General features: G+C 37.4%; 1 protein-coding gene across 6 annotated transcripts in view; it reads right to left on the minus strand.

The window, feature by feature from the left end:
• Positions 1–1,708: 1,708 nt before the first annotated feature.
• Positions 1,709–16,737, minus strand: part of ZC3H7B (zinc finger CCCH-type containing 7B) — a 49,705-nt gene continuing 34,676 nt past the window's right edge. For all 6 annotated transcript variants that reach the window (XM_083366397.1, XM_083366401.1, XM_083366396.1 and 3 more), the window contains 6 exons: positions 14,886–15,019; positions 14,394–14,499; positions 9,989–10,097; positions 8,310–8,440; positions 7,076–7,239; positions 1,709–5,908 (listed from right to left, as the gene is read on the minus strand). In XM_083366397.1, the coding sequence (XP_083222523.1) occupies positions 5,716–5,908; positions 7,076–7,239; positions 8,310–8,440; positions 9,989–10,097; positions 14,394–14,499; positions 14,886–15,019 (837 nt within the window). In that variant the 3' untranslated portion in view covers positions 1,709–5,715. The remainder of the gene's footprint in view (positions 5,909–7,075; positions 7,240–8,309; positions 8,441–9,988; positions 10,098–14,393; positions 14,500–14,885; positions 15,020–16,737) is intronic.

Genomic DNA, 16,737 nt, shown 5'->3' on the forward strand with positions numbered 1-16,737 from the left:
ATGAGACTCATCAGCAAGGCTTGGCAACGTGGCTACTGACCAAGACTGGGTTGTTTATCTTCTACTTCAGTACCCTTTTTTCTGAGTGGGATGTTGAGGAATGTGATTGCATGATTGTTAAAGTATCCTTCAGCAGTGCATGTGACAAGTAATCAAGAAGCATCACTTCCCATATCTGTATCAGTGTAACCCTGTAATTTCCCTTCTTAAAAGAGGAAGCCTTGTACATCTGGCTTAGAGAGGATAGTGAGGTTAATGGATTTGGTGGAGATGGCAACACTGATTGCTTTAATCAAAGAAAAGACATTGTCTAGCTTGGTTTCCACTTGGAAATCACTTTTGGATTTTTTGCTTGAAACTGAAATTAAATTTTAACTTTAGGATTTGATGATTAGAACAGTTCATGATATAGAAGTACTAGGTGTTATGGTTCATTTTAGAGGAAAAGATTACTGCATTTCATTACTGCATCTGTACTAAGAGTTAGAAGTTACTCTTTTTTTCTCCGCTGCACTCCCAATCTTGTGTTTCCCCGGAACTCTCCACTTTTTAAATTTTTTTTCTTTATCTTTATATAGTAGTGACATCACAGGTGTTGCAAGGAAGACTAATTGTATGCTTCAAAAAATTAAGATAAATAAAAGAAGCACCGGCTCTCTTTATATCCTAGTTAGGTTCATATTATTAATATATTCCCTCCTCATCTTTTGTTACTTTACTTGGATTATAATTCTATTTTTATTGTTTTTATTGTTTTTATATTTATCTTTTATGGTTTTATTGCATTTAATATTGTAAGCCACCCTGAGTTGCTTTGAAGAGAGATGGGTGGCTAATAAAATTAATAATAATTAAATAAGCCCATTTGAGGTACTTTGATTCAAAAACTGCTCTTTGATGCAGTTTCACGCAGTTAAGGTTATAGGAACACGATTTTTAGTAGTTTCATCGGTCATTCAGTTGTGTCTGACCTTTGGCCATTCTATGGATCAGCACTCGCCATATCCCTCTCTCACACTGCCTCCTTCAGATTCACCATGACCATCGTGGTATTATCCTTATAGTGTTCAGTCAACTAGGGTAGCCCCTAGTTTTTCCACTGATCATTCCCAGCATTGACTTATTTTATTTAGTAAATGTGTATGCCATCTGACATTGCTTCAGCATTTGGGGGAAAAAACTTCTCAAAGTTTTTCAAAGCACTACAAATATTGAGAATTTCAATTTATGACGAAATACAAGATGAAATGATTAAAAAAGGATGTCGCAACCAGTCTACAGTAGGTGATGCAATTCAGATGTATTGACCATGGTATTTCAGACACTTATCTTGGAAATCCAGCCTGGTGGTTGTGATCTGCTCAAAGAAAAGTTGGCTGAAGCATGTGGAAGAAGATCTAGCAAATTATAGACTGAACCCAATAGAAGTGAAACAACTGGTCTACAACAAATAAAATTGTAGCCACCTACTGTTACTCCAGGAGTGGGCAATTTTTCCAAGGGGCCACATGAGAAACCAAGATTATTGTGGAGGGTTGCCACTGCCTCCCCAACCCCAGCCACTGCAGGCTAGACAAGAACTGCAGAAGGGCTGCAGGCCATAAAATGCCCCGCTCTGAGTTATGTTGTTGGTCATTAGCCAATGTGAGTTATGTTGAATAATAAGAGGTAACATTATAAGGGTAATATCAGTATAAAAAGCACAGGGTGAAGGTTTAAAGTGCACACTTTTATTTTCTATTACAAAGGCTAAAAGAAACAAATTTATTAAGAACAAGAATGTTATTAGGACATCTACAGTATTATTTGATTACAGGACTTTGTGAAAGATAATTATTAATTACTCTTTAATAGTAAAGTGTGGTATTCTTAAAATATATTAATAGATATTTTTAAGGACTCTCGAGCATATTACAAACCCAGCTTAGAAATAAAGCATCTCCCTTCATTCGCTTTCCTCTCTCATCACATTTCTAAGGGACAATCTGGTGGAAAGCTTAGTTAACCAGCATCCCATTCAAATTTACCTTGCCCCATTTTCAGGTCTAGGAAAAGAGCCTATCAGCTTTTTTTCTCTTTGGCATCTTATACGGTATCACTTTTTATATAAAGAGTAATAGGTCACTCCAAGATTTCAGAAGCACATTTTGTATTTACTAATAATTACAATCAATGACATTTCATCATTTTCAAATGCTTTCTGAAAAACCAACTTATTAAATTTTAGTAACTATATCCTGTTTTATTGTTTAATTCAGCTGTTAAAAGCCCTGGACTTAAATGCTGCAGGATATAGCAAGAAACGGATGGTCCTGTAACCTCAGGAATGACAAAGGAAAAGGAAAGAAAATGTCAAAAGAGAGCCCCTACTCTTGTCTGGTATCTCCTTCCTCAAAACAATAAACAAATTTTACTTCCTCATTAGCTGAATATTTATTTCTATGAATAAGGTTTGCAAGGTTTTACAAAATGGTAAATTCATGACTGATGGGGATAATAATCAGTGCTTTATTGGATCCCAAAGAAATATTCATCCCCTTCCCACATCTTCTTTCTTTCAATGAGAGATGCTATATTCCCTGGCTTGAGTCCTTTTCCTTAACTCTCAATAAAGATTCCTTAATACCACACACGTATATAATATTATATAGAGATATATATTTAATACCTGTGTATATATGTCTTATGAAAGGAGTACATATATACACACTAGAACAACTCTGGTAACAAAATACTGCAACACCACATACCAGATTATCGTATCAGGAAATAAACTGCAATGCCCAGAATACGTGCATCCACCGTGCTCTAGCATCATAATCCACAAGCCTTTTTTCCCTCCAGCACAGCTGTACTGAAGAGGGCAGAAAAAGGCTACAACTAATTACTTTTTTAAGGAAACATTTTATTTAGCTCTATAATCTAAATAAATGCACATATCTTGGATTGACACAGCATATGGTTATATTTCTAGATTCAGCACAGTTTAGAATGTTAAGCATCCATCTCTTATTTACCTATATTTTTCTTAAGAGAAATAGGACCAACAAATTGAACATCTAATAGTGTATTGTGTAACTTACTCAACACATCTATGCATGGGAAGAGGGGTTGCATCTGGCTCATTTAATTGCAACTGGGGTCCTGTGACTTCATTTAATCCAGAATCAATAATTAAGACTTCGGTATTTAATTAGTGAGGCAAGAGACAAAAATGTACTCCTTTTATAAAAATAAACTTCTAGGATAATGGAAAATGTGTATCAGAGTCTGAAAAGTCTTGTTACAAGTTCTATAACGATCAAACTGGGGATGGGCTGATTTAAACAATTTTCAACCCAGATATATATGGGTTCCACAACAGGATGACAATTGGGGAACATCACTACTTTTAAAAGATTTAGAAATGCAAAGATTCTCTACTCCATACACAAATTTCCCTGCTCAGTCACACTCTAGATTGATAAACAATTTCTTTCATTGCAGGCCATCAGTCAATTAACATGTTCAATGTTTACGATGGGAGTAGCATTGTTAACACATTTGGAGGGCATCAGGTGCACGGTGCTAAAGTATTCTTCAAAACTTAGAAAAAAGCATCCAAACTTTTCTCAGGAAAGGCTGATCTCTGCATCATTAATATAAACCAAAAATACTTGCTTTTATTTAGGGAACAGATGATTTTAGACAAAAATGTATGATGGGCAGAAATGAGTCATTAAATGTAAAAGGTATCAGAGAAGAGTTAATAATCCATCTATATCAATTAATAATAGCAGAAAAAGAAACTGACATTATATTCTTTGTATTAACTGCATTTCCTTTATAATTATTATACATTTTATAATTATTATACTCATTTTTCTTCTTCAAATGAACAAGGGTAGATCAACTTGACTGATATTACTTCAAAAGAAGAAAGGTATAATATTCTACAGCATTCACACTTCATTAAGGAAGAGAGAAAAGCATTTTGTAAGCAAGCCTACAGAGTCTAGATAGGTATCTTTACATGAAACCTTCATATTCAGGTTACACCATGCCTTCATCCACTTTGCAAAAATATAAAAGCCAATTCTGTAGCACCATATACCCTAAACATATATGTATTTCCCTATAAGTCCAATAAAGATAATTGCACTAAAAATGCGGAGGGTTTTTTGGTTACAGCTGCAAAATCCATACACTATGAATCATTTGTTTTTTCCTATCACATCAAACAATGTGACTTTTTTCTGCAGTCTATTATAATAATTCTTTGAAATATTACTATCATATTTTTTGTGACTTTATTGCTCAATTAACCACTAAGTTAGTGGAACTTAATTCCTAGTAAAGATACTTTAATTTACAGCCTCTTGTAGTTCTTTTCATAGGTACTTTAAATATTGGCTCAGTGGAAATTTTCTTGTTTCTTTATTTAAGAAAAGGGAAGGAAGCTTAACGTTCTACTCTTATGTTTAACTTCTATTAGTTTGGGATATGAAACATTTAATTGCAAGTCTCTTATTTGCAATTTAAATTAAACAGATGAATTTTTGAAGTTTATTTTTAATTTATTTTGCCCCTTGAGATCAAAATTACCAAGATACTTTTATAGTTAGTGCTAAATTATTAATGCCAAGGAAAGTTTACAAACCTGATTCTTTGGCACAATCAGATTTATAAAATCCACACCTTGAAAACAAACTAAATCCTTTCATCTCATTTCCATCATTACTGTTTTTTCTTATCCACCAGAACTGTACCTACTAGAGAGAAAACTATATGTACAGTGGAAACTATTCTTTTTCAACAAGCAGGTTCTCTGCAGAAACCCAAATATATTAACATGTTCCTGTACAGGCAAATTCTCAGATATTTTTAACGTTCTCTCTAGAGAAGCAAAAATTAACTGTTGTGATTGCTGACCATCAGAAATAAAAGTTATCTTTGACTTATGTATTTCATACAAGGTCTAAATCAATCATCAACTGTATTTTAATAATCTTTAATATGAAAAAAATAATTGCTTCCAAAGACAACCAATTGCTTTTCTAATGTCATGTGACAGGATTAAAATTCTTTTGTCTGCTTTAATCTGTGATGGAATCCTGGCTATAAGGAGAAAGAGACTTAATGTATTCTTTACTAGTATTTCTTTAATTACCACTTAGTAGTATTAAAACAGTAAATACTTTACTACTATTATTTAAAAGCAACTACCAGAGTAATCTGAATGTTTTAGAATCAGATTGAAGTGGTAAAAGCTTATATCTTATTCATATTTAACATTTTGTATTGTTAATTTCAACACTATGGTTTGTGACCAGAAAGATCTAGCACATAAGTCTAGCTTGAACAAAACCCTGCATTTCTGACACATTTCCTCGGTCTAAGCTTTGCTTCTGTAATACCACAATATCCCATCAAAAATTAAATGTTCAAAATAAGAATTGGCTGGAAAATTAAAAGGAAGAACATCTTCTCTTTTATAAAAGAAAAAAAAGAAGCTGGTAACTGACCGAAATAATTTGGAAAACAAAATGATAGAAGCATTGTGTCCACTGGCTACAGATGATTCAATCCTTAATTCCATTCAACATTAGTGAATCATTTTGATTATCTTACAATCAAAGCCACAGTATTGGAACAATGATCAGGCTCTTTGTAACTGCCCAAGCTTCATTTTACTCAAGTTCTGAAAAGTCTGCTCGTTTCCACCACTGCCCAGAATTATATACTATCACGTAATAGAAAGTTGTATTTGCCAAAGTCATCATCTCGAGGGCACAACAGCATATCCTTTCGAGCTTTAGCCAGTTTCTGCTTCATTACTTCCCTGCGATCAAGCCATTCTGTCAACTCATCTTGTCCATGAGCAAAGTGACATTTCTCTCCTTCCGGACAGCCTTTTGTCTTCTGGAACCTGTAGCAGGGCAGTACACGACTATCAATTTTTTAAATAGGAATATCTCTTCTTTAATTCTCTACTATTTTAACTCAGAAAGGTAATTTTAAATTACAGAAAGATCTTCCCCTAAAGCCACAGGGCCCATAGCATGAAAGGGACAGATTTTTCAGCAAACAATCCAGATTCTAGCACATGTGGGATCTAGATCAGTTAACAAAATATTCTGCCGACAAAGTGGCCACCTTCAAACAAATCACCTGAAAGCAGGTATATCAATTATGAAGATTAACTAAAGAATCAATAGTAGAAGAGAGAAACTATTCAGCAACATTTTAGAGCTTCTGAAATCATCAGCCCAAGAATAAACAAAGTTCCTATATCAACCATAAGAATATAAGGTACTAATTTGCTTAAAATACACTATTTCTTTAGTTGGTAAACAAGGACACGAGCATATTATATCTGAATGCATATTTAAGCCCGTCTTTGCAAGAAAAATTCTGCATTTAAATTAATGTTTCTCAACCTTGGCATACAACCATACAATCTTGTATGGATTTCAACTCCCAGAATTCCCTAGCCAGCATGCTGGGGAATTCTGGGAGTTGCCATCCATTTATCTTCAAATTGCCAAGGTTGAAGAATACTGATTTAAAGACTTATCTGCGGCCATGAAAAATATCTGAATGTAAGTCACAGACTTAAAGGTAAAGGTTCCCCCGCACATGCGTGCTAGTCGTTTCCAACTCTAGGGGCCGGTGCTCATCTCTGTTTCAAAGCCGAAGAGCCAGCGCTTGTCCGAGGACGTCTCCGTGGTCATGTGGCCGGCATGACTAGACGCCAAAGGCGCACAGAACGCTGTTACCTTCCTACCATAGTGGTCCCTATTTTTCTACTTCCATTTTTACGTGCTTTCGAACTGCTAGGTTGGCAGAAGCTTGGACGAGTAACAGGCGCTCACTCTGTTAGGCGGCACTTGGGATTCGACCCGCCAAACTGCCAACCATCTGATTGACAAGCTCAGCATCCTAACCCACTGAGCCACCGCATCCCTTCAAGTCACAGACTTAGCAGAGATAATTTTCTTTAAATTGTAGTTAAACTGTAGCAAAAATTTCACACACTCCCCCTACTCAACAGGAGTACATGACCTAAAAAAATGGGAAATGTTGTGGGTTGTACCTTTCACACAGCCGAAACTCTCCCATTGGGAAACGGTAATTCCAGCAGCTGGAGTCATTTTCAGATGTAAAGACTTTCTCTTTATGCTTCTCAGATTGGATGTGCTGCTGCCACTGCTTCTTACTGTTGCTGTTCTTTCCACAAAGCCAGCAATGGTAACCCATCTGGCCACCAGAAAACAAGAGAATAGAGTCCTATAACTTACTAGGTTGCACTGATGACTGCTCTAAAAATGGCTGGGAAGCCCTTTATTGTCAAATAAAACTAATTTTCCATAGCTAAATCCATTGTTCTTTTGAGGATTCATACTTATTTGTTAACAGCACTAACTGAGAATCAGCAAAAGATATTCTACTATTAAAACAGTCACGTTTCTTAGAAATTAAAAAATACTCAGGAGCCCAAGATAATGATTCTGTTAAAGGTGGCACATATTTTCCTGTTTCCACTTGGTTACTTGACAGAGAAAGACCTGCAGGATGCATTACCAAAGGTATGGATTAATAAACATTTTCTAGTTTCCTGCTAAAATTCATGTGTTGATTGATGGAAAAGGGTAACATTTGTTTCACGGGGAAGGTTTGTTCTACAAAAAAAATCCTACAAGTTTGATTTCCATCTAAATATAATCAATAAATATAGAATGACCTATCTCTGTATCTTACTGATGAACAAATCTTATGTTAGTAAAATGTATATATTGCTGGCTTCTGAGATCTTCAGAGCTTCTTAGGAAAACATGTAATTTATTAAAGGGCCCTCAATCTTCTATTCCAGGGTAGGCAATCATTCTTTCTGTAACAATGTATAATGCGACAGTCTAAACTTCCTTCTCTGTGTAATGAGATCAGAGCATCACTATCTCCAGCAGAGCACATGGAGAAGAACTATGATTTAAAGCAAGAATATAAAAGGGAGGGAGGATTCTTTTTTTCACAATGCTTTCACAAGTTGATAAGCTGACAACCACTTCATCACCTCATCAAGTAGCTGTGTTTGGGCTTTAGAAGATAATGAGAACAGCTCTTGGGGACAACACTTCTCATGTGCCATGTTAATTTGCAAAATTATGGCAAAACCAGCAGTGGCTGAGCATGTATAGTGCTGCACTGAAGATCTCTATGGGATGCAAGTTGCTGATATGGGTTTCATTTTGTAGCACACTAGCTTAAAATATTCATGTGCGAAATAAAAATAAACAAGTATCACAATATTATTTAGGATATGACGCTACCATGTCAGCATAGTCAGTGGGCATCTGGATCTGCTTTTCTCCTTCTCGTGATGTTAGAGGTGTTCCCTCTCCAGGCTTTCCAGGGTTGTGCTTCTTCAGCCACATGTCATAAGTCTGCTGCATATCCAAAACTGCAACAATAGACCAGCTGGATTAACTAACGTCACTTTTGCATCCTACCAATACAATCTTTCCAAACAGAAATGTTTGGCTACCAACATTGAAAGCTTTTTTATTACCAAGGCAGAATCTTATTCAATCTCACACAGCACTCTTCAGTTGTCGGACAAAAAGTCTTCCTCAGCCCTGCTTCAGGATTCAGGGACTAAACCTAGGATCTTTTCCACGCAAGGTACACGTGCTGTCATTCAGCTGCAGTATCTGAAGACTGACATAGAATAGGTGCCAGTCTAACATATTTTATCAAATGAAGTAGAAAGAATGCAGCTCCTCCTGAACATTGAAATCTGTTGCTTCCAAACAGTTGCACAATTCAGCCCAGATCTTTTTTTTTTAATCCCATTTATATCCCGCCCTTCTCCGAAGACTCAGGGCGGCTTACAATCTAAAGCACAAATCAATGTGCTTAGCAATAGCCTTCATTCTATGTATATGCCTGCTTATTAGGGCTTTTGCCCCCCCCCAGGCGGCATTATTACAAAGTCAGCTTATTGCCCCCAACAATCTGGGTCCTCATTTTACCTACCTTGGAAGGATGGAAGGCTGAGTCAACCTTGAGCCTGGTGGGACTCGAACCTGCACTAATTGCAGGCAGCTGGTGTTACTTAAGGAGGCATTAGCCCACTGCTCCACCAAGGCTCTTGCTTCAACCAGACGCATTTTCAGGTCCTGGATCTGGCCTAATCCCCACATCCTGGGACATTTTTAAAGGCAGCCACTATTGAAAAGGCAGAGCTACATTGCCAACTTCCTCTCCAGCGTAATGGTTCAAATACCTTTCATTAATACCAACGGAAGCCAATTTAAAAGTTCATTGTAGCATGTAGACATTTTCAAGGGGACATTATTCTGGTAATAATTATGAATTCAGGAAACCAGAACCTGCATAAAAGGTAAAGGTAACGGTTCCCCCGCACATGCGTGCTAGTCGTTTCCAACTCTAGGGGCCGGTGTTCATCTCCGTTTCAAAGCCGAAGAGCCAACGCTTGTCCGAGGACGTCTCCGTGGTCATGTGGCTGGCATGACTAGACGCCAAAGGCGCATGGAACACTGTTACCTTCCCACCGTAGTGGTCCCTATTTTTCTACTTGCATTTTTACGTGCTTTCAAACTGCTAGGTTGGCAGAAGCTTGGACGAGTAACAGGCGCTCACGCGGCACTTGGGATTCGACCCGCCAAACTGCCGACCTTCTGATCAACAAGCTCAGCGTCCTAACCCACTGAGCCATATTCATATTCATTCCAAAACATAAATCCCCAGCTTGAGATAATAATGACTTACTAATGACAATGTTAAATCTTAGTTAAACTTTGTCTGCTTGCACACTATGTTTCGCCAGAAGCCAGTTATATTGACATTGAGCATTTATTATTGTCAATGAGTACTTGGAGATGGGGATGGGAGGGAGAAATCAGAAAGCAGGCAGGCAAACAAACAAACAAATAAATCTGTAGCTCCCAAACATGTATAAAGACACAAATTTAAATATTCCACTTACTCTTATTTTCTTTCATAAAGGTCCACATCTCTCTCTCTTCAGGGCTATGGGCAAAGGAGCAATTTCCAACATACTGGCATTTCCTACCATTTTGGGCATGAATACAGAGCTGGAAAGAGACAGAAAAATTTATGGCCTTCAGAAATACTTTCTTTCTCATGTGAATTAAGTTGGCAAAGATCAAATAAGGAAAAGATATGTAAAGTACTGTGAATTCATTACACACCCAGTACTGATTCTATGGGGGCAACCTACTGCCCATATAGGGTTCCTTGGAGGAATGCAACCTACCACAGGTTTCAAAGCTGCTGCTACTCTGTTTGCCACTTTGGACATCACAACAAACAGCATGAGCATCCCATTTTCCATTAGAATTACTATGCATTCAGCTCTCCAACTGCTTGCTTATGGGGAAGGTAGTAGATTTAATCATCTCAATATCTCTTCCCTTTCCCCACCTACATGCCTGTTGATGAATGCAACAGCATACAGGGTGGGAAAATGTAAGCTTTCTCAGCCCTATGTACTGTGATGATGAGCACATTTTGGTGCCAGAGGGGAGGGAGAAAAGGTGATAAAATAGCCTTGACTATATACATAGCAAATTGCATATGCAAATCTAGAAAATTGCATATGCACCTAGAAAATCACATGTGGAAGTATTTCTACAATATGTGCTAAATTTCTGCATTTTCCTGAGGTTGATCTTTGTTAAGAGCTTTCAGGCTTTACCACATGGAGTATACATATTCAATGTATGCCTGATATCTACATGCCTCAGGTCTGTGCCACTCTCAACATTCTGATCATTAATAGCCACAAAAGATATACAGGTAGTCCTCAGCTTACAACTACAAGTGTGACATGTGTTAAGTGAGTTTTTGCCTCTTTTTATGACTTTTCTTGCCACAATTATTAAGTGAATCTCTGCAGTTCTTAAGTTAGTTACAAGATTGTTAAGTGAATCTGGATTCCCCATTGACTTTGCTTGTGAAAAAGGCGCAAAAGGAGATCACACGACCTTGGGACTCTGCAAATGTCATAAATATGAGCCAGTTGCTAAGCATCTGAATTATGACCATATGACCATGGGGATGCTGCAATGGTTGTGTGAAGAACGGTCACAAGTCGTTTTTTCAGTGCCGTTGTAACTTTGAATAGTCATGAAGTGAACTGTTGCTAAGTCGAGGACTACCTGTACAGGGAATAATAGGATTAATATGGCATAAAGTGTGCAAAAAAGCAATTATTGTGCAGAATACAATGGCACTCCCAGATTGTTGGGGGCAATTAAGCTGACTTTGTAATAATGCCGCTTGGGGGTGTGTGGTGAAAGCCCTAATAAGCAGGCATATACATAGAATGAAGGCTACTGCTAAGCTTGTAAGCCGCCCTGAGTCTTCGGAGAAGGGCGGGATATAAATGAAATTAAAATAAAAAATAAAAATAAAATTTTAGGATCTAAGGATAGTTTCCTGCCTTCTTCTCTTCCAGAGTGACAGAACCACGTTCTACCTTCATAAATATGCAAGGATGGTTCTCATGAATGAAGGCAAATATATGTGTCCAGGATAATGCTGCAGGATCCAGTCTGAGTCAGCCACAGGGACCAGAATTTTAGTCTTCCAAATTTTCAGACTCATGCTGGACCCCATCCACAGGGAACTTCTCTGTACCAGAATATGTCAGAGAAGTTCCCTGAAATTGGGCTCCAGCACAAGTCTGAAAGCTCGGAAGACTAAACCTCTGGTCCCAGTGACCTACCGAGATTGGATCCTGCAAGGATGACTCTTTCCTTCATAAGTTGCTATAAGCAAACAATATACACCAGTCTCTAGAACAGTGTAATTATGTCAGTAACCTGTCCTTCTCTTTTTCTCCATAGCATCTGCTTTTCCTTTATCACCTGTTTTGTTTACCTTTGCCTTTCCTTTAGTTTTCTTCTGCTTAAAGAGCCAAGATGAGGGAAACTTGCTCCTCCTTTACAGCTCCATAGCCTTATAGCCATGACAAATCCATTTTCCTGTCTGCTGAAAATCTGTTATTGCTGAGTGATCAATGTGTCATTCTCCCTCCCACCTCCCTCTCTCACTGGCAATGCAAAGCTGGATCTGTCATGCAGTTGCTTGAAACCAGCAGTATGACAGAATTACAGCCTTCAGTTTCCCCTATAGGATTAACATAAGCATCTGGTTGGCCACTATACTAAACAGAGACATTAAACTAGACTACCTGGCAACATTTTTCTTATATTAATTAGATAACATTTCTGTCATGATGCATTGCTTCAGCATTATGTTCCCCTCATGTATTAAGCAGTACTCAACCATCTAGGCAAGGTCTTCAAACTTCAATGTTTTACCCTCCTCTCCATTCATTCCCTTAAAATGAAACAGAAAAAAACCTGGTGCGAGATATTTCAGGGTGTGGATCTAAACTCAGATCTACTGCAGTAGCCTCAGAATGCTGTGGACATTTTTTTAAGAAAAAAAAATCTATGACAAAATTTAGATAAAAGTTCTTAAAGCCCATTTGCCAATTCTTTTGCCACATCAGAAAGCAGCTCTGTACCAAATCACATCTCTGTGTTCAGGAAATGAATACAAATAAGACTACATTCCCAAAGTGGATCTAATGCAGCCTCATACACCAGTGACCTCTGCTATTATCTTTTGAGGACTGCGACTGAAAAGGACAAGTCACTTAACGTCTGATGGACTGACACTTGCTGTTACAGAGCAGCCTTTTCTTCTCTATATGCTACATTTTCCTAAAATTAATGGTCACTAAAGTAACCATTAAAAAAGCAGAGTTGGCATGTCATCTCCAAGCAATCTTATTATTATTTCCAAGGCAAGGGAAGAAACTATTTTGATTGGGACAGGAAATATAACTATGAAACCTTGCAAAAGGCATTGTTGTGTAGAATGAAGGTGAAGGTTTTAAGCCCAAAAGGTTCCTAGGTCTTAGAAAGCTTTTTACATAAATTTTCACATAGGTTTTAGAATTCATGGATTGGATACAACTCCTCAGCAGAAATTACTTAAATGATTGATTAATACTCTAATTAATATATAGTACATAAGGACACTGTCTTTAATTAATATACAGTACATAAGCTGCAGCTCTGCAACTATACCAAAATAAAATGCATCTTCTGATTGCTTCTTCAAATTCAGAAAGCCCTAAGTGGCATAGAATCCAGACATATATAAAATTTCCAAGTCCCACTGCATTTTTAAAATTTTCAGGCAGAAAGATAGTGCCTGGAGTTAGAATATTCAAGAATGACATCCTGACTTTGGAATATGAGTTTGACATCTTTGGGCACAAAATGTAACCACACATCCCAAGAGCAGTTGAAGAAAGATTTCTTTTGCTGTGAAAAAAAAAATCTTGTACAGTTCTCACAAGACCACGTCCTAAAGTTATACTGGAGTTTCCAATTTCCATTCTATAATTAAAACCATTCATGTATATTAGAAAAATGATCTGTTTATCATCGCCCTCTCTTCTTCTTACTCATCACTCACATACGCAAACAAAATATTTTGGCTTTTTGTTCAAAGGAAAGAGGCACACATTCCAATTAGAAACAGCCTGGACTGATATTTCCAAAAATACCAAAAATCTGCACACAATTTTACCAATCAACAAAAACACAATTAGATTGAATAACAACATTTCCTTTCATAGTAAGTCTTAAGCATATGCCCAAGGATACACATAAAGTCTATGCAGATGCACATCCCATTGGATGCATCAACGTATACTTTTTCATCTATTTATATAAAATGCTGCTATTTCTAGCCTTATTCACCTTCAAAAAAGTAACCCCCAAAGGCAATAGTTTCAGTTGTGACTATGTTGTTTTTATTTTGAAGTGTTGCATTTATTTTTTAAAATTTTCCTTTTAAAACAAATGCTTGACTAGCTATTTAGCTGTGTCACATCTTTTCTAGCAGAACATCAAGCTTCTTTTTATACCCCTTGCTCTACCTATAACCTGCATAGAAGAAAGAAGTGTAGTATATATTTGTCACTTTCAGAACCAAACCATTCTGAAACGCTACAATTAAAGAAATTTGAATGCATTTTTCAATAGGTATCAAATATTCGCTCAATACTGAATGGCAGATACCTTTGGACTTCAATACTGGCTGCTGAGCATCTCCTTCACCATTTGAGCTCTTGCTCACATTTTCCCGCATGCAGAATCACAAGCAATGGCAATGGCAATGGCACCTAGACTTATATACCGCTTCACAGGGCTTTACAGCCCTCTCTTAGCAGTATAGTGTGTCAGCATATTGCCCCCAACAATCTGGGTCCTCATTTTACCGATGTTGAAAACATGGAATAGGCAAGATAGGGTGGGCAGTGTTGTGCAAAGAGCATTACTTACATCATATTGCTGAGGAAAATTGCGGATAGAAGGCAGGGGTCGAACAGATACCCACTTTTTTTTTGCTTTGGACATCACTAGTAGGACGCGGCGCTCCTTGGTCCAACTGGAGGAAGCATGTTGCAAAAAATAGGCAAGCAGAAAACAAATGCTATAAAAACTTTATTTCACTATAATGGAACGTTAAAACTGATAATTCTTACTAAGATCAGCTTCCATGGCAACCAAGGAAGGGTCCAAAGGGGTGCACCATAACCATAATCCCACAAGGGAAAAAGCTATGACAAAGGGGCGTGCACTTTTTACCAATGTTAACTGAGCAACAAAACTGCAGCCCCGCATAAGCTGTTGGCAGCACATCCAGTCATGAATATTTATAGACTGCACTAAAAAATAAAACTGAGCAGTTACTTCAATATAAGATACCAGAATAATGGCGGGAGGTTCTACATCGCAGGGAGAGGAGAAAGCAGACAAGGAAAAGGTACCTACCAATGGTGTGCTTTGGCACTACAGTATTTGAGGTCTTTGTCTGGTTCCACAACCTGTCCATTTCTCCAACACTGGCCACACACAAATTTCATCTGAAGGTCAAAAGTGTTGGAAATGGGAGTTCTGACAGATGCCTAAAATCAGGAAGGAGGAGAAAGCAAAGTTAACTGAAAAAACTGTGTTCTAAGATATATTCTTTTATGAAAAGAAGCAAATAACAAAACATGGCTACAAAAAATCCAGCAAGATAAAAATCCTTGTTGCTAATTTCCCATCATTGCAAAGTGAGAAGCTGAAGAAGCTGTACATGTAGGACTGAAAATAAAAATTCACAGAATCACATACCACATGTAGTGTATATATGTATGTATGTGTGTACACACACAAACATACACACACTAAGCAAACCTACTCTCTTTAGGATGGTTAATACAAAACGCTCTTTGTATCAATTCCTGACAAAGGTCTCTCTTTATGTTCCACTGAATGATGGAAATTGACAGGGCTTTTTTTCTCATAGAACGCTCAGAACGGCGTTCCGGCACCTTTTTTTTTGGGGGGGGGGGAAAAGCTCCGTCTATTGGCTTTAAGAGTAGGCAATCTTGGCCCTTTTTTTATGACTCGTGGACTTCAACTCCCAGAAATCCTGAGCCAGCCACACTGAGGGGAAAGAGAGAGGTTTCCAAGCTGAGCCATGTTGGCTCAGGAATTCTGGGAGTTGAAGTCCTTGAGTCATAAAAGAGCCAAGTTTGCCTACCCTGCACCAGAGGAGGACATTAAAATTATTTACAAGGTTACTTCTTTAGGAACTAAACTTTTAACCCTAACCCTAACCCTTAAACACCTAATTCAAAAAAGCCAACAGGAAAGAACCTCACATTTTTCATCTGCTTCTGTCTTTTGGAAGGTAAAATTAGATAACAAAATAATCTATTTCCTATGTTAACATCTCTGCAATGAAATCAATAAAGGTAACAGGAAAGAAATGAGAAACATTTTTCTCAATGTAATATGTCTAATTTAGCTGATGCTAGGGGGAAAAAAGTATCTTTTGTACACTCTTGAAAACTATTTTGAATCTATAACCATCTATTACAACTAAACCACTTTAAATTAAACAATTCTTAAGAATGAAATATTCTTAATTTGGACTTTACTTTTACTGTTTGGACTGCTGTGTGTTTTGAAAAATAGATTATTTAGAATCTAGTTATGTTGCACTTCAGTCTTTAAATAATTAACTTAGTATATACATAACAATATATGATGTTTTCCATGGTGAGCTTTAACATCAATAACAACATTTATTAAAAAGGCTAAAATAATTTCTGGTGGTATTATCAGTACATTAAAATTTTGTTTAGTCACAATCTTTCACTTTTCACATTCTGGACAAGCAGTGGTCATGTATCCTAACAAAAGATGTTACATATGTGGATAAGCGTAGTCAGTAGCATATGCCTTTTTAAAAATATCAAACATGCAAAGAAAAATAAGTCCAAAATATCTGTATTACATCCAGAAATGCTAACTTTGCAACCAATATTTCTCATCCATAACTATGGCACCCTAAGGATACCTGCATACATGCAAATGCTTCTCTGGGATCAGTAACGCAGCAGGGATTGCTTTTTCCTTCCAGTAACAGATTGCTGGGAAATACCAAACATGGCCTTGAGAATTCCAATGTTTGTTACAAATTTTTCTGGATGTGGTTGGAAAGAGACTGTTTGGCACCGGAGACCACTGCCACGAGGAACAGAGCTCTGGGTCGGGGTTCGGAGCAGCTCCGAGTGGGAGCTCAGCACGGGCCACGGCGTGGCAACTGCGGGGAGGGGAATCCCCACGGCGG

Source organism: Vipera ursinii (genome assembly GCF_947247035.1).
Source record: "Vipera ursinii genome assembly, chromosome: 6".
NCBI classification, from domain to species: domain Eukaryota; kingdom Metazoa; phylum Chordata; class Lepidosauria; order Squamata; family Viperidae; genus Vipera; species Vipera ursinii.